Below are 26331 nucleotides of genomic sequence, written 5' to 3'. Positions count from 1 at the left end.
AGTGAAGATGGCAGAGGTGGAGAAAGTCAGGGTGTTGGTAGTTGGAGATATCTTTGTGCATGGTTTACAGCAGTATGCTCAATGCAGGAATGTGGCAAACTATTCTGATGTGAATGGAGTGGAGGTGGTGTGGAGCACTGTGCCTGATTGCAATTTACAGGGAATTGTACAAGTTTGTGAAGATATGGGTAGGATGAATAGCACAGTCCCCATGAGGTAGTTTTGCACTGTGGTGCTTTGCATTTTGGCTATGTCAGAATTGCCTTTGTTGGCAGATTTGGAACACTTGGCTCAAGCAGTAATGAATGTCCTTCCAAATGCCAAAGTTACTTTTTCTGGTTTAGTACCTAGGGCAATATGGAACAATAGTTCTGTTTTTCGTCCTCAGCTATATATTGCTAGTTGTGCAATCAACCGAGGCATGTTTGCTTTCATGCTTAGAGCTGGTATGTTCTTCTGTAATAATGAGAATATTGATTTCAGTAATGCTGTTAATTTTAAAGAAGATGGCATTTCTTTATCTTTTATGGGAAATACCATGCTGTTTTGGAACGTAAGGGTTGCTTTGGAGAAGCTTATGTGAAGATTTTATGAGTAAAGTAAGAAAAAAAAATACAAAATAACAGGTGCCTGTCAAGCATCTGCAACAAAAAAATGGCTCTTTTCAGAGCCAACCTCAAAGGGGAAATGTGGTACATTATTTAAATTTAAATTCATCACAGTTTTCGATATGTCGACGGACATGGCGGTTGTCCGCAGACACCGCGCTTTACATACAGGGATTTTGGGGTGGAGAGGCATGCAAATGAGAATGAGTAGAGCAAGGGATTGGTCAATAAAGTTTACTGGGTGTGCTGTGTAAGGAGAGAGTTTGTCAGAAAGTCTTTTTCCTGAGAGAAGAACAGATAGCTATGGCTGTGTGTTTCAGAAAAAAGATTATCTGGATTTTGGGAGACGCATGTATACATTGGTTGGAGGTGCATGCAGAACGCTGTGGAGTAGCTGTACATCTTGGATTCCCTCATGTGGAAGTGCACTGGCATGGAGAGCGTGGAATCAAGTGGCTGGCCTTGGTACTTCTCTGTGCTACTTTGGAGACACAGCATCATCCAGACATAATTATAATTCATTGTGGAGGGAACAGTTTAGGACATGTGTCTGGATTTTCTTTGCGATTTGCAATGAAAGAAGGACTTGGGAAGGTCATGGACATGTTTCCAAATTCCCAAGTAATTGTTTCTCGTATTGCGCAGAGACAAATGTGGCTGCGTTCTTCTTCATTTGGTCCACAAATGGAAAAAGTGAGGCACATTTTCAATAAAGCTGTTTGTGCCTTTTTAAGAGATGTTGGCATGTCCTCTTTTGACAATGAAAATATTATGTTTCGTAGCCTGTACATTTTTCGCAGAGATGGAGTGCATCTTACTTATGCTGGCAATTAGATTTTTCTGAGGAATGTACAAAATGCATTGCAATATTTTTTGGAATTACAGCAATCCATTTTGCGCTAGGTGTTGACCATTTCAAGTTTTTCAAACACAAAAAAGGATCTTTTCAGAGCCACCACTTCCGCCCATAGAAAGTGCAATGGTTCTGATAGGGCAGCACCCCAAAAAATAAATGTCTGCGGACTGTCCACGGACTTCTAAAAAATGCACAGGGCCCTGCACTATTCATTTGTCACTTCTTTTTTTACACTGTGAAAGGCGGCTCTGAAAAGAGCATTTTTTGTTTTAGTTTTTGGTGTTTTATATTTTTTAAGCATGACACTCAAGGAAAGGAGGGGAAAGGAGGGTAAGGAAGGGACAGCAACCACGGGGATAAGAAAGGGCAGGTGGAGAGAGGAAGATGTAGGTTGGGCCTTATTCAGGTAGTGGGCAGATCGTCTCGTGCTCCTTGACTGCAGTCTCGAAAGCACTCTGAAGATTCTCCCCCTGCAGAGTACTGCGTCGCAGTACATACACAATATTGTGACCCTCGAAAGGTAAGTTTCAACAGCATCATGAATGGCCTGTGAGGCAGCTGGAGGGATGCGCTGTCCCACAGGAGTGTCTCTTGTGGTGACAGGAGTGGAAACGGAGGATGTTGTAGAGGAATTCAACCTACTACGTTTATCACAAGGTACAACCTTGCCAATAGCCCCAGCGTGGAACGACCTTAGGTGTCGCTTCATTGATGTCATACCAAATCTGTACGAACTAGGCCTCCAGCGACTCAGCACCATGTGGCATTGATTGCCGGTGACCTTATTCGCACATCCTTTTGGCACTCCATCAAGAGTGGTAAACAGCCGCCATACCCAAGACTCACGGCGAGTGCTGGTAGTAGGGACTTCCACTACCTCATCCTCTTCATCCTCTTCATCCGTCTCCTCTACATCCTCACGTCTGTTCCCCTCTGCAGGCCCTTGGGGAGGTGGTGGTAAAGGAGTTGGGGGTGGTGCTGAGGCAGAAGTAGCACCAGCTGGAGCAGCAGCAAGCATGGATGCCATCAGGTTAGATGATGGAAAAGCAGCAAGAGCAGTAAGAGCCGAAAAAGCAAGCCAATCTGCAGTAGTAGAAAGACAGAATGAGGATGAGCTCTGGGGTGTGGCCTTTTATAGGGGTGAAGGTTCGGGCTCCGTGGACAGCTGCGCTGTCAGCGGACAGATCGAACACCAAAAAAAGACTCAAAAAGTTCCAAAAAGTATATATATTGCCAGGGACATTGTGTGGGACATGTGCAATCGTGAAATTTTACTGTAAAATACTTTGGATTGTCCCAAAAAGTACTTTTGAAATGTTCGGGGACCCAGACAGTGTCCGCAAATCAGGACACAAGTGCAGCCTGGGTGCAGTCACATGGTGACGTCGCGGACACGTTCACGAATGGGACGGCTGTCCGTAGGATACCAAATGTGCAGGGACAGTTTTGCGAATGCGTGCGGGTGTTCTATGGTCAGTGTTCGGGTCCTCAAAGTAATTTAAAGTGTGACACACGTGTGACACACGTACGACAGACAGTTACGGAGAGGTGTGATGCTTTTTTGTCAACATTATAATAAGAATCCCTTGTACAGCTTTTCATGAAAAGTAAATGCACATGTGATGTCATCAATTACATTTGTGATGTTAGTCTTAGCAATGCATGGTGGTGGCGCGAGTTGCTTAGCTTACCATAACTAGTGAATTTCAGGGGTTTTTCGGTTTTACTTGGAACCATAACATCCCTTTAATAACGTTTTTTTACTGAATATATGCATATGCATATATCTCTCCTATTCTGCAAGAAACCTGCTATTTTTCAAAAGCTCCTATCCTTCCCTCAGCAGATTCATGAGATCCCAAAATCTCAGTTGCTATTCCACATCATCACGTGCATACTTCTTATTCTAAACACACCATACATAGTTTGGGCCACTTTACCAATGATCACATAGTGTCTGGGCTAGAGCAACAGCATTGACTTGAACAGTTATTGAACGGTTAAGAAGCACATGTTTGCTCTGCAGCTGCTTCTGTTCTGGACACTATTTACCTTCCATGGCCTGTGTTCCTGACTTGGTCTCTCAGCAGCACTCGCAGCTCCAGGTCTAGGGTCAGAAAGATACATGTCATGTAAGGCGTGTGCCATTGCATAGACAGCCATGTAAACCCTGTGTGTGAATCGAAAGTTGAAGACATCATAGATGGACGAGTCAAGACTTTGTAAGGTCTTATTTCCAGAGCAATAGGGAAGGTGTGATACATGTTCAGTATAGAAATGGGTTGGGTTTTCTCTATCAATCACTTTACACTTGAAAGCATTCTCCCATAGACGGTCAAAGACATCATAGTCTCGAAACATGGGTGGTTTAATATCGTAGAGAAACTCCTTAAATCCGATTATTTTTCCAGTCTTGATTGAAAACGACAGGCTACCATTAAACATTTTCAGGTATTTTTCAAAAGAATACTCTTTAAATGATGACGCAGTCACTGATGCAATCCAAATTTTATGAGGCACATCCTCCCAATGACGATGTAGGAAATACTGCATCATTGATGTCCCTGTGCCGGACAAAATGATCACCTGCGCTGTGGCCTTCCGAATGGCATTGACAATAATTTCTGTTCTATCCGTACCAGCGTTATTCATCTCACTGTTAAACATATAAATAAACTCGACACAGCCTCCAGTCTGGGTGATCACCTTCCTTAGTTCTTGCACTGCTCTCTCCCCACTGTCATCATCAGAGGCCAGGATCCCAACCCAGGACCAGCCAAAATGTTCTAACACCTGGGCGATTCCAGCGTAATGTGAGCGCTCATTGGGGACAGTCCGGTAAAAGGATGGAAACTCATTGTTCTCAGTAAGGACAGGATCTAGCGCCCCATAACTGATCTGCTGGAAAGAGGAAATAGTTAAAGAAACGAGGGCCCGAGATCTGTGTACACATCAAAATAGAACAACAGTCCTCTACAGATTGACAATTATAAAATGATATCCAGAGTTTCAGCAAACCTGAGTCATGGCAAAGAGGAAACACAACATCTAAGCTTGTCGAACATGGCATGCAGATATTATTTAAATCATTAGACTTAACATAAAATAAACTTGAATGGGTGATCTGTTCTCAAAACACAGTAACATCCTCATAATCACTGAAAGATAGGGGGCTGCTTCTCTGCGATATTTAAAATGAAAAAATTGTAGCAAAAAGACAAATTGAAGTGGCTATAAATGCAAAAACTTTTCTCCTTCAAACCCAAAACATAGTGTGTGTCCTTTTCATATATTTTGCAAGAATTTACACTAAAATAATTTCTCTTTTCCGCTTGTCTCCCATCAATAACATTTGAGCAAGCCAAAGCAGTTGATATCTGTCTGTCTTCTCAAGATATTTTGGGTGAGAATCGGAGATAATACATTTTGATAACTAACATATGTAAACCCAATAGTTTGAGCTTTTGTATAGCAACATTGGTTTCTCGCTTTTCATTTATGAATATCAAAGTGCTCATCTAATGCCAGGAGGTCAGAGGTCAGATTACCATATGTCATGTATTCACAAATGGCGGTCGCTCAGATGATGCTATGCCATGTATTCCACTCAAAGGCTCGGAAATTCATTATTTTCCCTTTATTCACATCTAGTGCCAGGTGCTCAGATCATGGTATGGCATGTATTCCCTTCAAATGGCAATCACAAGGTTGATCTTATGCCATGAATTCCACTCAAATGCCAGGTGCTCAGATTATCACATGCCATGTCTTCACATGAAATGCTTGGCACTGAGGTGTTCATATGCCATGTATTGACATCAAATGGCATGTACACAGATGATAATATGCCACTTTTCCACAAAAACTGAAAGGTACTCACATCATCACATCCCCATGACATGCTAGCTACTGAGATGATCATATGTCATGTAGGCTCATCACATGTCAGATATGCAGAGGGTCATATGCCATTTATTTTCATGTAATGGCCAATTGCTCAGATTATTTGCCAAATCTTGACACAAGGTGCACCAGCAACTCAAGTTGGGGTGGCATTTGGATTTGTAGATCACATAATTCAGAGGAGGTATATTGCTGTCAGGAGCAAAACATGTATGTCTAGAAAGACACAAAGATGGCAGGAGATGAAAGCAAGTGCTAGGGCGCGGGAATGTGTTTATTTTAAAGCTGCACATAAGATGATCTGTTGGTGTTCTAAGGCCTAGGAAGATCAGAGTCTAAATGATTGGCACCTGGCTGGGGAAAGCTCTTCCGCACCCTCTAACTGCTCTGGATTTTGGGATGAAAGTACGTCCTAGGAGGTAGATCTCAGTTTTCTGGTGGATGGATCCCACTCTTTGGTCTCCTTCTTTCTGGCCCACTGCTTTAGGTGATCTACCAACTCCAGTGACGGTGGTCAAAAACCTGGGAGTCTATCTTTCTGCCTCACTCTCCATGACCACCCAGATGAACGCAGTGTGTAAAATGGGTCACATCTTATTGCGCATGCTTTGTAGGGTGCTGCCTTTCTTACCGATCCATTTGCACCCATAGGTCATCACTTCGATTATGATCAGTCGGATCGATTACTGCAATGCCTTTTTTCTGGCCCAATCACTTGGGCTTATACATCGGTGACAGCTTCTACAAAACTTGGCTGCGAGGGTGGCTACTTCCACCCCCTATGGGTTTCATATTAGTCCTGTGCTTCGGACCCTTCATTGGCTCCCAGTGGCCAAAAGGATGCAATTCAAATCCTTGAGTCTGTGTTCTGCTCACCTGATATCCACGGGGGGACGCCACCCAGCCTTGGTTGGATGATTTGCACTCTCAAACCCTCTCCCGGTCCCTTGGTAAGGCCTATGGTTAAAGATGGGTCTGCAATATAGGAGAGCTGGATTCAATACCAGATTGTCTTTATGTTTTCCCACCTCCATTGGCCTCAACTCCTTCCTCCCCCATCTCCTCGCCTTAATATTGTAAAAGGTGGATTATCTGTCCTGCTCCTCATGGCAGGGGTGCGTAGATGTTGAGGGTGAGCAGCGACTAAGTTACTTCACTGGTGCAAGCCCCCCTGTGGGAATACAGGCCTGCTGCGACTCAGTAGGTTTGCTGCTTTCAGTCTTTATATGCAGTTATATGCAGTTCTTATGTTCCTCTTAGTTCAATAATAATGTATTGCTTCTTTCCTTTTAGGTATGGAAAGGTATTTTGGTGTTGCCATGCAGTTTGAAGATGAGCATGGGCCGGTTGGCGAAAGCGTGGTGTGCGCAATGCTGTCCGGTGAGTAATGCGCAATGCACGGCGCTGTTTCGCCTTTTACATTGCTAACCTGTGTCTTTTCTCTCCTTGCAGGTTGCGATGTTCCTCGCCATAATGTTCCAGCAATGATACTGACCAGGAGATGACTACCCAGGTAAGATTTGTGTGGCTTTCTTCATTCAGGAGGAAACATGAGTAAATGCTTACTAATGCCGTCTTTTTTTCTCCTCTTTCCAGGTTATGGTATTCCAGAATGCATGCAGTGCCGGATGATGGAGGTCGTACCTTCAGGTGAGTGGAACTGAAGCCAGCAATGGATTGAAGACAGGATACTGTTCCAGGTAAGTTTTGTAGTGTTCCTTCTCTCTCTGCAGGTCCTTGGTTTCAGGTAAGCTGGCATCAAAGAACTGGACATGGTGAGCGTTGCGCTGCCCACAGCAGAATAACGCAAAGCATGTTCTGCTGTTTGGGTGTGGTTTAAATAGTCTCAGGTAAAGTAGTCCAGGTAAAATAGTCCTAGGCCTGCCACACCCAAAGTAGTCCTGGTAAAGTAGTCCCAGGCCTGCCACACCCAAAAGACTAGACCGCATAGCTCAGTTCCTTGTAACTGAGCTATGTGTGTGCCTTTATGTTGGCTGAACCCCCCCACGTTAAATAGTTCCAAGTAACTAGTCCCATTCTAATGTTGGTCTTCATGATGGTTATGAGCCTGGCGCCAAGAGAGCTTTGGATGAAGTTTTAAGGACTTTGACCTAGCCCTAACTGGAAGGCTGACATGCCAGTGAGGGCCAGGGGCAAGGGTCATGACAGCCTGGTCCATAGAGCACTTTATCGTCAGGAGCCATTACTTGCAAGATACATATCAGCCTTACATTCCTGGTTGAACTACTCGGAAAATGCGTATTTAGTTGTCATCCCTAAATTCCACCTTTCTAGGGTTTGGCGGTCGAGCCTTTTCAGTCTCTGTAGCCAAATTGTGGAACAACCTGCCCATGGACCTCAGCCGTACAGAGAATCACCTAATTTGTTGTCGACTCCTAAAAACGTAGTTATTCTAGGCCGAAACTTTTGCAACATAGTTTTCTCTGTCTGTTGTGCTCCTCCTCGTTCAAAGATTCCTTGGGTGAATGTTCGCGTTATAAGATTGTTAACATACCATAACATAACTAGGTGAAAGGATGGCAGCACAGAAAACAGAGAATAAAAATAATCCAAATGACAAAATAACCATTTCACCTCTTTGCAAGGGAAAACCAGGTTTATTACATGCAAAAAAGGGTCTCAGGCGGTCCGGTAGAACCAAACTGACATGGAGCTTGTCTTATATCAAGACATTACACCTTAAATAGCAGAACAAACTCACATTAACAATACTATGCATAATAATGCATACAGCATAATCCCAACACCCTCATTGGCTACCACCGATAGAACATCCTATTTCCCCCATATAGTTCCTTGATTGATTGGCCACATATACACTACTCCATCCCTTAGACACCGGGTCCCCTACATTGTCACTGTCTAACTCAGGTAGATGATTGGTGGGTTCTTGTCAAAAGGGTTGAAAATGTAGGACCATCACGTGATGTACACCCTCCTGTTCCAGATGCGATATAAGTACCTTGACGAGGTCAACCCTGCTCTTGATGAGACAGTTGGCTTCCTCATTAACCCAGATGCCATGGCACACACAAGCTGCACCCCGACCTCATTCTAAATGTATTGGCATCCCCTCTTCTCCTCGTGTCATGAATCACAAGGTGTTCCAGACATTGCTCCACCCTTATTTCCTCCCAACCCCATGTGCCCAGGGATGACGTAACCAGGACAGCGCTGTTGAGTCTGAATTACAAGAATTTGTTTGCTTAAATTGTGTGTCCATGTGTAATTCACAAGGGGTGCCCGACACTGGTGAAAGCAGTAGTGTTCTAAATCTTTGCCTGGCTCATTGGCATCACAGAGCCTCGTGCCCTATTCTCATGAATTTGTCCTTCAAAGTGTGCATCCCTTCCTGCTCTTTTACCAACTAACATTCCATTCCCATCACGTCCAGGTCCCACAGCTGGATAAAATGGGTGATTATCTGTACACCATGCGTGCCCCTGACCTCGGCTTCTTTCCTGGGGCACAGGAAATGGGATTTTTGGAGCTGAACTAAAAGCTGTAGCTCTACACCAAGTCCTTTATTCTCGTCTGTTCATTGCGTGATAGGCATAAACATCCAAAATGGCGTTACTCCTGTCACTTTTACCACACCAACCTTGCTTCTACCACACTACCCTACTGACTCCATCTTCCACCTATGTCTGCTCTTCCCCCGTATTGCACATCAATTCATACTAATATTACAACAACTAAACACTGGGCCTAAAATGCTGCCCTATCTATGACCTCTGCAACCGCAACATTAATACACTTGTTGCTCTTTCTGTGTTGCTATATATGGGTATCTACATGTATCAGACCTAACTAAGACAATGTATATGTTACACTCTACACACTGTTCCCACAAGGTTTCTCTCTAATAGGCGTTCCTCAACCTGAACCTTTTTGCCTGGCTGGGAAGCTGTACGTGCATCCCAACAGTGGCATACACTGCCTAAACCTATTCTTCAAAATGGGACACATTGGGCCTCATTGAGAGGTTGGCGGCTGACTTCCCGGTGCCACAGGGACATTACAAGTCTCGGTGGAGCGGGAAGTCAGGTGGCAGATTTTCAAAGTCCACATTCCCGAGGAGTCTCATAGGACTCCACGGGAATGGGGACACAGAAGCACCGAAACCGCTAGCACGGGTGCTGGTGCTTCCGTGAAAACTCTGCAGGCGGGGGCCATTACGCCCGGTAGGTCAGACCTGTTGGGCTCAACGGCCCCCGCCTGCAGGGTTGGAGTGTGGTGGCCCAGAAACAAGGGTGCTGGTATGCTTCCCGGCACCCTTGTTTCCGGGCTGCCACACTTGCAATGAGGCCTGTCTGATGGACTGTGCATTGCATTTTTATTTTTATTCAATTAGCCACTGTCAGATAATTCAAGGTGCCAGAGGTCCAGGAGAGTGTGGAAATCCATATTGTTAATTGTTGCAGTCTTGGGGAACCTCTAGTATATTATATTGAATAAATCCAGTCGCCTTGCAATGAATGTCTCAATCAGCTGGACAACTCATCCTTCATCTGACCTTCTCCAAACTGTAGAGAGTGTTGCACTGAAAAAGTACATAGCCACATTCTATGCCTGGTATTTCTATGAAATACCAGGTTATGGGATCATGTACCCGGCATTGTTGTCATGTGGCACTTTATTTTCATCAAATGTCTACGTACTCAAATCAAATCAGATATTTCTATGAATTGCCCAAGTATATGCATCATTTCCAGGGTTTAACATTGTTCCTATCGACTACTGTGAAGTGCTATTCTCAAAAAGTACAAATTCTGAATTCTAAATAGTCATCCACTGCCATAAATTGCTGCAAAATACCTACTAACATAGTACCATTTAATTCCCAGTCACTTACCACATTTGACAGAATGCCATGAACAATAAAGGTGATCTCCCGCCTTAGTCCTTTCAAAATTATATAAATCAAATAGCCAGGCCCTACCACTGTCAAAAATTGCTATCCACTGCCCAGGAAATGCCCACATAATTAGGTACTGATCCCATTTTATATATTTGTATCATTTGCTAAGGAACCAACTATATTTCCGGCCATTACTATCACACTGCATATTACACTGGCCTTTTGGTGAGAGTGGTATCAAATATTTGTATTGTAGACTTTCCACAGTCATCCCTCACTACAAAGGTACAAGGGTCCATACAATAGCATTGTTATGTCATATCTTGTTATTAGGATTTATTCCATGCACTGCTGCCAGTTGCATGGCCTCCAGGCACCCGGGTGAATCTGAAGAGATTGGGTGCATTTGGTTAGTTGGGTGAAGAAGGAAAATGAAAGATAGATGTTGTCTTGTGTTTATGTATATAGACGAGAAGTGCCCTTAGATATGGATACATGTGAGTTAATTAGGTGTTTTGGGCCAAGAACCAAGAAATAGTTGTGCCAGAAGGGAGATTGCAAGACTTTAGTACTGGGATGCATTGGCTGGGGGTGCTTTGCTACATACGTTGGTTTTAGAGGTTTATTAAGAAGTTGTATATAAGCGGCTTGGTTCTATTGCTTGTGTTGGGTTTAAGTGCAAAGTGGTAAGTGTGCAGTGTGTGGATAGTGGATAGGGTTAGTGAAGGATGATGTGACACATAGTAGACCACATGTACTTTCTATGGCTGCATGTTATAGTCCTCCAGGCTTCAGTCACATCTTGGGCAGTATACAGTACAGTAATTGGGTGAGACACGCATATGATTTTGGGGTGAGAAAGGTTGGCACCCATCGTGGTGTAACTGAAGTCTGGAATTTTGCAGGACATGATTTCAGATTTTGTGGAATTGATTTCAATTCATTTCTTTATGTAAGATTTCAAGTCTGTCAACTGGCACTGAAGCCCAATTGATGTATAGTCCAACAAGAGCAGACCATCTGCATAAGCTATCCAAGGAACAGGGGAAGCCCCTAGCGTCTGAGAAAATGATCTTGTCTCCAAAAAAGCTTCCTGTATATCCGCACCATACAACAGACAAATTACCATCTGTGTTTACTCAGAGCTGTATGTTGGTATCAGTATGCAAGTGCCTTAATGGAAGGATCAAGAATGTTGGGTAGCCCAGAGCAACAATATTTCCCAGAATTTATTACTGTGTTTGATCCGATCAAATGCCATGATAAGATCTACAAAGGCTAGATATATGTTTTTTTTTCTTTTTTCCCTAGATGTATTTTGTAAATGAGATAATATGAAGCCATTCAGGGATGTCCCCATTCCTTTCCTAAACCCACTTGTTGGGCTTCCACCCTTCCAGATTGTGTGGTCCATGCTTGTAGTTTGTGTTTGATCCGATCAAATGCCATGATAAGATCTACAAAGGCTAGATATATGGTTTGTTTTTTTGGCCCTAGATGTATTTTGTAAATGAGATAATATGAAGCCATTCAGGGATGTCCCCATTCCTTTCCTAAACCCACTTGTTGGGCTTCCACTTTTCCAGATTGTGTAGTCCATGCTTGTAGTTGTTTCAACAGAAAAACAGAAAGGATTTTGGGCAGCTCTCAATCTGTATCTACTCATGGCTAAAATATATTTCCCTGGGGGCGTAATTGGAATTGTCAATATGTATCGGAACACGAGGAGGATAACTGACGATGAATTCATCCTTGATTTAAAAAATTTGATGAATATCTTCTTTGAGTCAACTGAAATAACTAACATCATACTGACTGGTGACTTACATTTACAACTGTTGGCCACTGACAACCTCAAATTGAATCTGTCTTTCTTGAGATGGAGCTTGCTGATAAAAGATAGAGGGTTGTTAATGTGTAATGGGCCCTTACCTGGTGACATCCCTGCTCAGGTCTCCTGGCGAAGAGGGAAGAGTGATTCAATAATTGATTACGCCTTTGTTGACTCACACACATTTGATGCTGCCACAAGCTTTAAAGTGACGACTCAGTCCTACAGCGATCATGAAATGTTGAACTTAATGTGGAATGTAAACCATTTGTTGGTAGGTTCCTTTTCCAAAACTTTTCAACAACCCATGGTAGTTAGCAATGCCAGAACACATTTTATGTGGAATATCCACACACTAACCTCATTTAATAACAATGTGGAGAGCAGTTATCCAGATGGTATTGCGGCTAAGAGAGACTATAAGTCTTATCTTCACTTATATCAAATGCAAGCATAAACAAAATCTACGATATACCATGAACCTAGACATGCATTTGATGCTTTGGTCCATAGTAAAAAATCTTCACAGCGTAAGCAGAAGCAGGTCATTGCTGCATCAAACAGCTTTAACAAGGGCGGAACGATAAGTCACTTAATTGTCAATATAAAAACTGTCTGCGCTCACATCGAATGTTTATGCTACAATCTGATGGGGAGGCCGTATTGCATAGTGTCTCCCGGAAAAACACTGCTGAAATATGGTCTCTCATTAATATCGCAAACAACGCTGCCCAAAAACCGGTGCAATTGAACGGGGTGAATGAGAAGGATTGGGTGTCATTTTTCACGAATCTCTATATGAGATCTTCATGTCACAAAGATGAAACTATCAATGAGGCGTCAAACTTTGAGGGTCTACAGATACTAGAGGAAGATATCTTATTTTTCATGAATAAACTCAATAACTCTCGGTCTCCTGGCCCAGTTGGGTTATGTAATTCAACGCTCAAATAGAACCCTATCTTCTGGTCAAGAATTTTGCACAGTGTCTTTAATCAAATCATAAAAAACTAATGCAATCCCTCGGTCATGGCGTTCGTCAGTGATAGTTCCCATCTTCAAGAAGGGTGATGGTTCGGTCCAGGGTAACTATAGACCGATCGCAGTTTTGGACACCCCTTGCAATCTGTTCTCCAAGTTTATCTTGAGGGACTTTAACAAATGGGCCTCAGACCACTATAAGAGGGATCCATTATCCTTATATTGTGTCCCTTATAAAAGATCTTCACACTGACAACATCATACAAGTGAGATAAACATCTCATGGAAAACTGTCTGAACCAATAGGGACGTTTAGAGGGCTGAGGCAGGGTTGTACCCTAGCCTCGGCTCTCTTTAACTTCTTTATTTCAGATGTGGGAAGAGCATTTTTGAACATCATCACTGACCCTCCCAAATTGCCCAATAAGCCTTTGGTGTTCCTAATGTATGCAGACGATCTAGTTCTAATCTCAAAAACGCCAAAAGGTCTCTAAAATGCTTTGGATGCTTTGGCAACTTATACTGAAGAGAATCATTTGACAATAAATCTAGAGAAGACAAAGATCATGCAATTCTATTCAACCAAAAAGCATACCAGGAAATCTTTCACATGGACTCTTAGGGGCACCCGTCTCCAAATTGTGCAATATTACACCTACTTAGGCACAACAATAGCTAGCCGAGGGGCAACCAACTGTTTCAACAGATACTGCAAGACAAGGTAATCACCTCAATTCACCAGGCTAAAATCGTACACGCCAAGTATGGTAAATTAACCAGGGCCCTGAAATAACATACTACTGCCAGAAATTCTCCTTTATGCGTCCATGACTAAATACATATTGCCAAAGAAGCTTTGGTCTGCCCTTGAGGAGAAATACTGGTGTGGTATTTTGCAACTACCTCTCTCAAGACCAGTAGTGTTGATACTCAATGTATTAGGTTTGATTTCCTTGCATGCTCGATAGATGTGGCAGCTGGGGGCTCTCTTCGGGAAATGTCTATTAGCCATTAAAACTTGCACTGTGTTGGGTATAGTGTCAGATTATGTTTTCTCATCAACCGATACATTTCTCACCAAGTGGCGCAAGTTAGTTATCAATGCGCTTGCACTTGCAGATGTTTCTCTATTGGTTCTTCTACAGAATCCACTGCAGGTCAAGACCAAACTCTTTCAGAGAGATTGGATTCACACTAGAGAAACATGTAACCATTATCGAGACTTTGATACTGAATTATTTGCGATCAAAAAATACAGTGAACCAGAAGCTTACTTGTTGAAAGCACCTCGAAAATACATACAAGCAACTTTATCCGTTTGAGATTGAATCTGTGGCCTACAAGACAGGTGCTGGCGCAATGCAAAAAAATAAAACACACAGAGAACTTTTGTAGTTTCTGGCTAAGAGAGGATCAAGAAGAAATATTAAGACACCTCTTAACGGAGCGTGTAGCACTGATTGATCAGCGTGTCACACATTTTAAGTATCTCATGCAACTTTATAAGCTCCTCACTCCTGAAACTTTATGGAAGCAAATCCATTCTGATTTTTTTACACAAGGGAGAATAAGAGCAATCGCTTTTCTACATGAGAACAGTGCTAGTATGACACAGTAAAATCAATGGCTATTCGCTCATGTAAAATGATGATTCTACTCGTAGTGTAAGAATGAACGAATATAGCGAATGGTTGAGTTTACAATTGTTGTGCATGTTAAACTGCCACTTATGATCACTTGCTATTGTTTCTTAGATGCTTGTTTGTATTGCTTTTGTCTTATTCTCGATTTTTATATGGTACGTACTTACTCATTCAGTTGTTTAATTGATTTGAAAACATTTTCATTATTGTTTGTTTTAGTTTAAAAATAATATATTGTAAAGTTGATTTATATCAGCTATATCAATAAAAAAAAAGATTTTATTGGAGACATTGAGTAAGACTATCAGGCGTTCATTTTTTGGGTCATTCCTATGTCCTTTGTTAAATATTGGAACAATATGAGAGCTCTTCCAATAGAAATGTGTGGGCCATAACAATACAATGGATTCAAATAGATTAAATAAGATTCAAGACCGTTGTTCTGGGCTTTCCTTCAGGGTCTGGTTGGCCTGTTTTCGTTGCATAATTATCTGCAAGATGTCTTCCCTTGTGAAAGCTAATTTCCAGGTAGAATTGACCGGATGTAAGGAACACATATTAACTGCTGATGGTATTGAAAATTCACAGCTAAATTGGATCCAAACTCCCTTAGGTATAGGGCTAATTCAATGAAATACCTGGTGCCCATCGTCTCTATTAATGATTTTTCCAGAAATTGGCCAGATTATTTGATAAAATGATTCCAGCGCTAATTCACAATCCTCCAGGACTAAATAGCGCTTTTATGTTCTCATCCAGTTTGCGCATTTTAGCATTAATATCCTTTTCTGTCTACTAGCCTCCTCAGGATGGTCTTCCGCAAGATTTCTAATGTCCTGAATATTTTCTTTTAACTTCAGACTCGTTAGAATTAGGTTATTTTACGTGTTTCAAAGACACTGTGCATAGCCCCGTATATTGACAGAGGTTGTGTCTGTAGATCATAATATTGGTAGTTCTTAAGCAAAGTGGCCAGATGGTCAATAAAAAGAAAAGCATTTTTCGGATGCTATGAAGTGCGATTTCCCCCGTCATCAAGGTGATGTTATCAGAGCGCTTAGGTCTAGGTATTTCAACTTTAGCTGTTATGCAGGAAAGGCAAAGAGCTCAATGATTACTTCTATCTCTATGCTCTATGCTTAACTGTTAGCAAGGAACAGCAAATCAAAAAGGGGAAAATGGTAAACATGTAATCAAGGATAGCTGCCGATGACCCCCTACACCATGTGTATTGCGAGGGCATAGCACCCTTTAATTACTGTTCAGTTTTTCAAAAGCCCCGTACATTCATCAGTCGCAGCAACGTTTCACCTCGATCACTCGAGTTTTTATGCTGGTGTGCAGGGTTACAATCATTACTCCTGGATTATTTGTTAAATATACAGTTAAGGTCTCCTACCACCAACATGCTATTCCCATTCTCAATAGATCTCCACTCCTCAAATACTTTGGAAAAATTCTCAAATAAGTCACACTCTGCTACTGACAGTGGATTCGTATACACATTAATAAGTAAAGCTGGCTCTGTCCAGGGGTAAGAAGCTTTTACAAAGTGGAGCTAAACACTTGAACATAAGGGGAAGGGTCTGGGCAGAAAGTTGTGGTTAGACCAATTACATTATATATCACAATTAAGAGCCCACCGTAAGGTCTCCCCTTGCAACCCTTCATAGCAGGGTTCAGGAATACTCTGTACTAATCTTGGATGGGTTTATCCCCTAACCAAACTTCCTGTAGCAGCAGAACATTACATTTCCACAAGATGAAGGTCATCTAATTGATCCCCAAAGATGTGAGAAAAGACCTTAATGTTCCAGGAAAGGATTAATCAATCGTGCTTGCTAAAGAAATGGACCTGTGTTGAGCGCCATCAACATCGGCACATGTAATGCTTTTGTCAATCATTTCTCATTTTGGGGTTCGAATGCAACAACATCCCCAGAGTTGGAGACAAGTGACACCTTTCTACCAAAGGCTATATTTTTATCACAAGTTATTACTAACATATTTGTTAGGTTAGGAGAAGGTTTACTGCTTAGTTTATCATGTTGAATGTAAGGCCACATGTCTTTTCTATCCTTAACTTCCACCAAATCATACCCCAACACAAGTAAAGTAGGAGCAGCCATCAATAATGTGTCCACGATTTTTCTAGATCGTATATGAAGAATAACCTTGTCCATTTTGGATCACTGAGCGATTTCCACCTGATCTATGTCACTAGATTTAAAAAATCTGAAACAAGGATTTGTGCCTAATAATAATAGGACATTTGTTCTATTTAAAGTGGCCATATTATCTGTGGGTGCAATATGTTCCGGCCTAGATAGAAGTGTGGTGCAGAGAAGATGAGAATGATTTGTGTTCCTTCGCAACAAACGTAGTTCCAGGTTTTTTTGCCAGTTTCTATCTTTTTTCTGCTAGGGTGTAAAATTCCTTTATATCCACATATCCTAGAAAAATAAGTGTTCTATCACTCAGAATACTTTTCACGTAGCTAGATGGCACAGTTGGAAGTACTTGTTCCTCAAGAAAGTAAGTGGATAGATCATGAAGTAGCTGTATACTGGCCGACACGCCCACGCATTATTGTTATACTGAAAGGAAGGATGGATCTACGTGAATTAATTGAAGCGGAAAATAACGCAACAAAATTTTGTGAATTAGAAAGATTGCATTACCAAAATGTTGAATCCTGCTTTCCCCCTACCAGCGACCCCCGCTCCCTACTTACCTTCACTTGTTGCCACTTACTTCCTCTTCCATCCGATCCTCCTGTTGCCCTTCCCCCTGAACGGTTTGTCTCCTGACCCTAAAATCTGTGGCAGTGTGGCAGGTTCCATTACTTTTTTTTTACTTTATTATTCCTCGCCGTACTCCTTCCTTAGGAAGCGGGGACACCCCTACAGCCCCCAATCCTATTATATCTATCCTGGGGAAAGTGGTACATCCCTGCAACCCCTGTTCGATATAATGAAATTTTCTTTCATGCCGAATGCACATTTATTATGCATTCAGCATTTTTTATTCAACAATTTCGGTCAATTCGGGCAGGATCTGTATAAGGTCTTGAATGTACGGGTGGACTAGTTTTTGTCAATTTGTAGGAATTCTTTTGATGTTGGGGATCTTCTTTTTCTCTTTGTTCCTTCATTTCTTTTTCCTTGAATGAGCTTGCTCAACTACGGTTCATCCTCCTGTACAATGAAAGGAATTGTGTACATAAATATCATGGAGCTCTTATTTAGGTTTTGGGAGAGTGCTTTATTATTTGTAGACTTTTTCAATTGTGGTTGAGTCTGTTGACGATATTTTTTGGTTTCGCCTTTTTGTTCAAACATCGCATAGACCTCTTTTGGTGAGATAATCGATTGAACTTGTGCCTCAGGGCTTGCATCCCTGGCCATTAAGGTAATTGAGCAGTTCAGCAAGGAATGTATGGATCGCTTCACTGATACCAATGATGTATCTTTAATCGCTGTCCTGGTCAGACAATTGGCTTGATAAGATTTAGGATTTCAAAGCTGAGATCTGAAGTAGGCTCTTCCCCATCTTTGTCAGTCTCCATGTATTTGTTACTGTTTATAGCTCCAAGTTTACTTTGTGGTAAAATATAGCCTTCAATTTTCTAGCTCAACATAGATAGTAACAGATTTTGATCTCTCTGATTCTCATTGCTGTTCTCATAATGTCGCACTAGAGAGTTCAGCACAAGTTGGAAGCCGATAAGGTCAAAAGACCAAGCGTATGCTGTGGATGGGATGTGTCTGTGGAATGTGGAGAGAATAATGGAACAGGGGTATGGTGGCCTAAAACAACACCCTTTGAAGTCATTAAATGCATTCGGTAATTTTTCACTGGATGCTTTGCTGGTGGCCAAAATGTGTCGATCTTCTAGACTGGTTATCTCAGTTACTGTTTGCACTGTTTCAGTGGTGTTAATCAGGGCTTCAACCAGCTCTCCATCAGAATTGTTGTGATTTAGGGTATGTCTACCTTCCCAAGATGAAACAGTTAGGGGAGTATTATCGGTTGAGGCCCTATGGTGAGTGCTTGCCAGCTATCATGGATTCAGACTTGCAGTTAGATGCAATTGTAGCTGGGTTTTAGCACTTGTAGTGAGGTTTAATAAAATGTAGTCATTTTCAATTGTTTTGCCAAGGTACCACACGGGACCGACGTATAAGGAGTAGGGGATTCAACTCTTGTAGAAGTAGGGTTGCCACTTAAAGACAGAGAGGGAGAGGCTGCTGGGGAGCATTCAAGGGAGTCCACCGGAGGAAGCAGAGCAGTGAAGGGGCCAGTTTACGTACGTAAATCATACATCTTATAAGTAGAAGGCAGGCACAGATTCAAGGCAGCAAGGCAACAACACTGCATTTCAAGCACTATGTGTCAGGAATACTCACTGACTGTGAATTGAAGTGAATTAGTTGTTGAAGATACTACATGCAAAGGCAGGTATAGACGAAACAGGTATGGGCCCAAGGCACTACAACTTAATGTCCGGAGCAGCTGGCAGTGGATTGCAGATGATGTCACTTTCCTGCCGTGTTTACACTCTGTGCTTAGAGCATCTTTTGTAGCACCACCTCCACCGAGTGATCCTGCAATAATGGTCCTCACGCACCAAAGGCACTGAAGTAAAGTGGCTTTGCAGATGACTGCACTTTACTACAGCACATACGCTCTGACCACTGCGCTGAGTGCAACTCTTGTTGCACCAACTCCACTGAGTGCTCCTGAATAACAGTCCTCACACAGCAAAGTCATTGAAGCAATTTCCTTCTGCACTTTCATGCCACGCACTGCGGTGAGAGCAACTTTTATAACACCACCTCCACAGAGTGATCCTGCAATAGCAGTCCTGATGTAACAAAGTCACAGCAAAGTGGCTGTGCAGTTGACTGCACATCCTGCTGAACTTCTGCCTGGCAGCTCCCACCGCTTGAATCCTCCTGTCACTTAACACACTGATTGTGATACTTGCCGATTAAAATTTATTGGGGGTAACGCAAATTACCAACAATCCAGTGGAATCAGGGCTAGATTACCCCTGTGGCACCAACAAGTGACAAGTGAAGATCTTTAGGGATTCATTTTCTGCAGGCATCTCAGCATTGCCCACAAGCCTAGCAGAACTACATGTGGATAAATGTAAGAATTCTCAAACAATTAGTCATCAAAACTAAATATTCCCTGCCTACATTAATATTTTTATCTCACATTTATATAATTCTATGTATATATTATTCTGTAAAAAGTACTCGACATATATAATACACTCATATTGCTCTATCTATGCAACCCTATATTTTTAAATGATGGTATTGCCACTTATCAGCCTGTTTGTTTATATATATATGTTTATACAGCCATTGTAAAATCCTTCAAAAACACTTGATTTTCTCTAGTATCACACAACTAGGGTATCAGAGAAAGGTTACTTGGATAATTAGCATGTGTAGGCAGATATTAACTTCAAATGGTCCCCCTATATGTATGGTTGTGAATGAGTAAGCTATGTGTAGGGTATTTAAATATAGGCACAAACACATTTCATCTGCCTACTACCAATTTAGGAGTCAGAAAAAATAATACTCTCAGGTATTGTGCACTCTTCTGTTAACACATGTGTGTGCAGTCTTCTCAGAATATGTGTGTGCAGCTTTCAATAAACATGTGTGTACAACTTTCAATCTATGTATGTGTTCTACTTTTAATCTACATATGTGTATGTGCAGTTTTCAATCAATGTCTATTCATTTGCCTCCAGATCTACACATTTTGGGCAGAGGATATACTATTCTCTAAAGGTATAATCTTAGAGCACCTTTGCCCTTTCACATTACACTTAACACATTGGTCTCCTGGTGCATATTAAGTCAAGGAATTGCATGGGTTTTAAACTTTGCACACATGTCTGTGAATAGAATGTATTCTTTGCACTATTTTCACCTGTGCAAACATTGCATGACTCACTGCGGCCACAATTTCAAATGATACTTAAGCAGCCAATAATGTTTTATGAAGGCACTATGGTCCGCGTGATCTTAAATGGTGTTCAAAAGAATTTCCAGCGCTAATTCACAATCCTCCAGGACTAAATAGCGCTTTTATGTTCTCATCCAGTTTCCGTATTTTAGCATTAATATCCTTTTCTGTCTACTAGCCTCCTCAGGATGGTCTCCCGCAAGATTTCTAATGTCCTGAATATTTTCTTTTAACTTCAGACTTTTTATCGTTAGAATTAGGTTGTTTTACGTGTTTCAAAGACACTGTGCATAGCCCTGTACATTTACAGAGGTTGTGTCTGTAGATCATAATATTGGTAGTTCTTAAACAAAGTGGCCAGATGGTCAATAAAAAGAAAAGCATTTTTCAGAAGCTATGAAGTGCGATTTCCTCTGTCATCAAGGGGATGTTATCAGAGCGCTTAGGTCTAGGTATTTCTACTTCTGCTGTTATGCAGGAAAGGCAAAGAGCTCAATGATTACTTCTATCTCTATGCTCTATGATTAACTGTTAGCAAGGAACAGCAAATCAAAAAGGGAAAAATGGTAAACATGTAATCAAGGATAGCTGCCGATGACCCCCTACACCATGTGTATTGCGAGGGCATAGCACCCTTTAATTGCTGTTCAGTTTTTCAAAGCCCCGTACATTGATCAGTCGCAGCAACAATTGACCTCGATCACTGGAGTTTTTATGCTGGTGTGCAGGGTTACAATCATTACTCCTGGATTATGTGTTAAATATACAGTTAAGGTCTCCTACCACCAACATGCTATTCCCATTCTCAATAGATCTCAACTCCTCAAATGCTTTGGAAATATTCTCAAATAAGTCACACTTTGCTACTGACAGTGGATTCGTATACACATTAATAAGATTCCTGTAAATTAAGAATGATCCAATCTCTTGATATATTTGTAGGGCCCCCAATAGGCGTTCAGAATCGGATACCTATATATTTTTGAATGGGAGAATTGTAGGCAAGCGTGCATATCAACCAATGGCACAGATTGAACACTGTTTTTATATGAGAGATTGTGTACAAGTATTCACAAAGAAACTATGCAGTCTATATGTCAATTTAAGGTACTGTTTGAGCAGCAACAGCTGTCACTCGGACACAGCATGTTCGCGGCATGGCTCTCGGCTTTAGGAATCAGTGTAATGTCAATCTTGGAGTTACTTTACTTCTACATTCTTATCTCTTGTCTCATTGTATAATTTGATTAGGAACTGAGTTTGATTTATCATCATTTATTCACCGGCTTTTGTTTTGTTTTTTCACGGGGTTTATACTTTTATTGCAAACCGTTCTTTTCAATTACCTTTTACTGACAGCACCAAAGTTATGATTTTGTTATAATTCAACATTTTATTTGAGATTTTGAAATTGAAGAGCCCTGAGGAAGAGCCCATTGGCTTGAAATACATGTTGGGTCATGTTTATGTGTACATTGCATTGCCATATACAACACATATTCTTTTGAATATGGCTCAAACTTATTTACAAATTGTATTGTTATATCTAAATGAACTCTTTGAATATAGATAAAAACACAATTTGAACCACCCTTATGTGTTGACACATTGGTTACTTTTCGAACCCAGCATTTACTTTATTGTTTGGGTTGGGAGCTTACGGAACCAAGTAACTTCTTGTTGGGGGAGATAACTTCCAGTGAGAGCGCCTTTTACAAAGAGGCTTCTGTGGACCAGGGTGTACTGTTTTTTAAAATATGTTATTCATGAGTTACACCAATTACAGCCCCAGTTTGAGTGGCTGCTTAGTTCCCCATCCAACCACCCACCCCTCCTTCTCGTGCTTTCTCTCCCATTCCATTCCACCAGCTGCATCTTGTGATCAGCAATGTGCATGTGGGTAAATGTGTGAGGATGTGTGTACATATGTATGAAATGTGCTTGGGAAGAGTGAGCATGTTTATATGTAAGCTGATGCATGTGTGGGTATGTGATTTGTGCTGATGATCAGGTGCGTGGGTATAAGAGGGATGATGCGTGGGTGCAAGTAAGAAATGTGCGTGTGAACAAATGTCTGCCCATGCGTCTGGTGCATACGGCATGTCTGGGTGTATGTTGGTGTATGTCCGTTGGTGAATTAAAATTGCAAGGCTAAACTTGAAGGGTTTTGCGATGTTTGTCCATATCAGGTGTCAGATCTGTCTCTGCCTTTCTCAGCCTGGACACAAGATTTATCATGTCCATGTTTCTCAGAGTCGGTCAGTGAAGAAGATTGAGATTTGGGAGTGGAAGGGATGAGTAATCTCTAAGGGTGAGTCAGGGTGCAGGGACTGCTGCCTAAAGCATCCATCACATTCACTGCCCACCTTGTTGTTTATGTCTGTGTTTGGGGTAATGGGATACCAAAGTTTTAATATGGAAATGAGTCTAGCCACCTTATTTTGCACCAAGCTTCTTAGGATAAAAGTAACCAGCATGTGGGGAATGATAGAGGCGTGAGTGGAGTGCTTAGTTCATAACGGTAAAAAACCCTCAAGGGTATGCAGGTGCTCCACACCATCACTGTAACCACCTGGGCCTTAATGCTGGTGCTCCTCTGACTAGCAGGGGAGTGCCTGTGAACACTTCCACCCCCGAGAGGCCAACAGCTATGCCACGGCCCCAGGCACATTAAATGGCTGCACAACATTGATATGTAACGATATTCACCCTTATCTAGCTGATCATGCTATAGATATGTTAAGACGCTATTCTTCTACGCTTACCCATCTTGATCCTATATGTACTGTATCACTTGTATCATTTGTTGTAAGTTATCTCTGTTTTGTAATAGCCTGTGTCAGGCACTGTAACTAAGTTTCGAGACTACTTGTATTGTTGCGCCCAGCTGCCCAAGGGCTTGGAGCGCATTATCAAATAAACAAACAAACAAAACAAACAAACAAACAAATAAACAATGAATGACGCTCCCCACAGCAGAGGATCACCCAATGTGTTTAGCACTCCTGGACTGTGTATTATTTAAAGGGGCCACCCCATCGTCAGGTGGATCACCAGAACTCCCTGGGCCACACCTGGCAGACATGGCCCAGGTTGAATAGTGGTGTGGGGCCCCCACTGCTGAACACAACGCTGGGCTGCATCTGACATGCGTATCCCAGCAAAATTAGAATTGGAGGGCTTGGGGCCCATACACACTATTGCTACTGCTGCCAGAATTCCAGAGCCATCACCAGCTGAGAGAGTGTGAAGAACTAGAAAACATTGAGAAAACAGCAACAGAGACCCTGAGACAGTCTTGGCTAGATTGTATCAGAAGAAAGGTGTGTATATATATATATATATATATATATATCGTTTTTTTAATTACAGTGCACTGCATGGACTAGGCTTAGTTTGATTTGTATATAGTGTCTTGTGTTTTCCCCTTTTCTTAAAGAAATGTATTAAAACCCTTGCTGGTGTACCGGAAGAGGATCAATGAAAGTATAACAACTAAAAAGAACCGTACAGCAACATTCCATTGTCCGCTTTTCCTTTTGTGTGACAGATACTATGACCTTGTGTCTTTCTCCCTTAGTGGTATTTGGCGATACTGCCCTAACATTCTAATTTTCCCTACATTCATCACTTTCACAATGAGGCTCACCGGAGTGGTCTTGAACATAGGATAGTGGGGTTTTGAGACAAGTAAGAAGCCGGTCAAGATATGAATAAGGCATTGGATATGTATTGTGTGCCTGCATACACCTGTCTCCCAATAAGATGCATAATACATCACCCTGCTACATAAAGGCTTTGGATAATTCATTTTCAATGAACTTTTCCAGTTATGGCATTACTTATTTAATTATGCCATCCCCTTATTTTCCCAAAAAATGTTTTGATATAATGGGCCTCATTATGAGGAGGGCAGTAATGGGTTAACGGTGCCGGTAAAGGTGCCGGAGCCGTTAACCCCTTACAGCCCTATTGTGAGGTCTGCTTGCGGGACCCGCTAAGGACGCCTGGTTTTACCAGCCCAGCCCAGCTTGCTAACAACGGGCCCATCATTAACAGGCCCGTTGTTAGCATGCTCCCAATTTCCATTGAGCCTTGTCGGGGCTCCAATGGGATTGGGGATGTACCAGGTCTGGGTTCCATGAATGAGGAAATACCAACCTCTCTAGGGTTGGAATGGCCTGGTACTTCCCCATTCAGGGAACCCGGACCCAGTAGCCAGAATGGAGGTAGCCATGCCGCAAAAAGCGGCATCGTTCCTCTTAATGAGGTCCACTGTCTTAAGCCACATATTCACAAGGTTAACATCACTCCTGAGAGTGATTGGATGATTGCGGAATATAATAAACTATGAACACAACCTAATTATTTCAAAGCACCTTACCTGTGGATACTTGTAAAGTTTGACAAGTTGAGCTATTTCGTAAGATGTTACTGATGAAATGTCTCCAATGAAACCAGCCAATATACTTTTTCTGTAACAGCTGTAGTTTGGAACAGGTTCTCCTTTGTTTGAGAGTATGCTCAGAGTGCCCAGAATAGTACTAGTGACACTAGAGCAGGAGTCATATATTTCATAACCCAATGTGATGTTTGGTAAGATTTCAGGGTTGTTGTTGATCTCCTTTGTGGCAAAGACAAAAGCCATGAGATGGCGAAGATAACGGAAGGATGGTCTGAAAGTTACAAGATTAGATATGTTGAATAGGTTAAAGAAGACACATATCCAGTCAGTTCAATTTGGCTAGTAGCAGGTGGTGGGACACACAATCATAGAAAGCATGCACAAGAAGTTAATCTACAAAAGTGGTCATTTACTGGGTATTGTCTCTATACCATCCTAATGAGGAGATTTCACCCATAAATTATGCAGTCTTGTTTCACCAATTTCCATAGGGGCACTGTGTCCAGTTTACTGTGCCTTCCGGATATCAGAGGCCTTCTCCTCATTGATTAATAGGTCCCAAAAAATATGTATTTATGACTACTGTGAAGTGGAATGAGGTTTAGTGAAGGTATATGTGTGTGTGAGAAATTACCCATGGATGGTAATGTGCTATGGAATGTGGTTATAGTGATAGATGATATGGTATGTAGTCATTGTGTAAGATGGTTTAAATCCCTTTCATAGGGTGAATTTGTGGGCATGAGTGTTGCATTGCTGTGCAAGGGTGCTTGGGAAAGAGGTGTGTTGTATCTGTCTTATGTGATGATGTCTGAGCCGGTGAGTGTAAGGTGTATGATGTCAAGTGGGTGTGATGCAATTGATAGAATCTGTATTGCTATGAATGGTAGAATGCCCTACTCAGTGTTCCAGACTAGTCAGTTGTAGAGATGGGACCTGGGTGGTGGGCACCAGAGGGTCCTCCATGTAATATGTTATGGACTTACTGAGAAACCTATGTAACTTGATACAATTTTTTTCTTAAAGACTGAGTGATGATGGAGCATGTTTTACAACAATATTGCCAATAAATAAAGTACTACAATCGTCTACATATTTTGTATTGAAAGTTTATTAATGAATACAGCTGATATTCTCCAGAGGCTGAAGCAATATTTTGATCAGTTTTCAGGGACAATGAGTCTTCTTGCATATCTCAATAGTTTGTATGATGACAGATGACCAGACT

General features: G+C 41.8%; 1 protein-coding gene across 1 annotated transcript in view; it reads right to left on the bottom strand.

The window, feature by feature from the left end:
- Positions 1-25346, bottom strand: part of LOC138510676 (vomeronasal type-2 receptor 26-like) — a 236911-nt gene extending 211565 nt beyond the window's left edge. The window contains exons 1-2 of the mRNA XM_069626456.1: positions 25083-25346; positions 3517-4362 (exon numbers count right to left, since the gene is read on the bottom strand). Coding sequence (XP_069482557.1) covers positions 3517-4362; positions 25083-25346 — 1110 coding nt within the window. The remainder of the gene's footprint in view (positions 1-3516; positions 4363-25082) is intronic.
- Positions 25347-26331: the final 985 nt, after the last annotated feature.

The sequence above is a fragment of the Ambystoma mexicanum genome, chromosome 6p, assembly GCF_040938575.1.
Source record: "Ambystoma mexicanum isolate Mex_15411 chromosome 6p, UKY_AmexF1_1, whole genome shotgun sequence".
NCBI lineage: Eukaryota > Metazoa > Chordata > Amphibia > Caudata > Ambystomatidae > Ambystoma > Ambystoma mexicanum.
The sequence above is the reverse complement of the archived record's forward strand: the minus strand, read 5'-3'. Positions and strand labels throughout refer to the sequence as shown.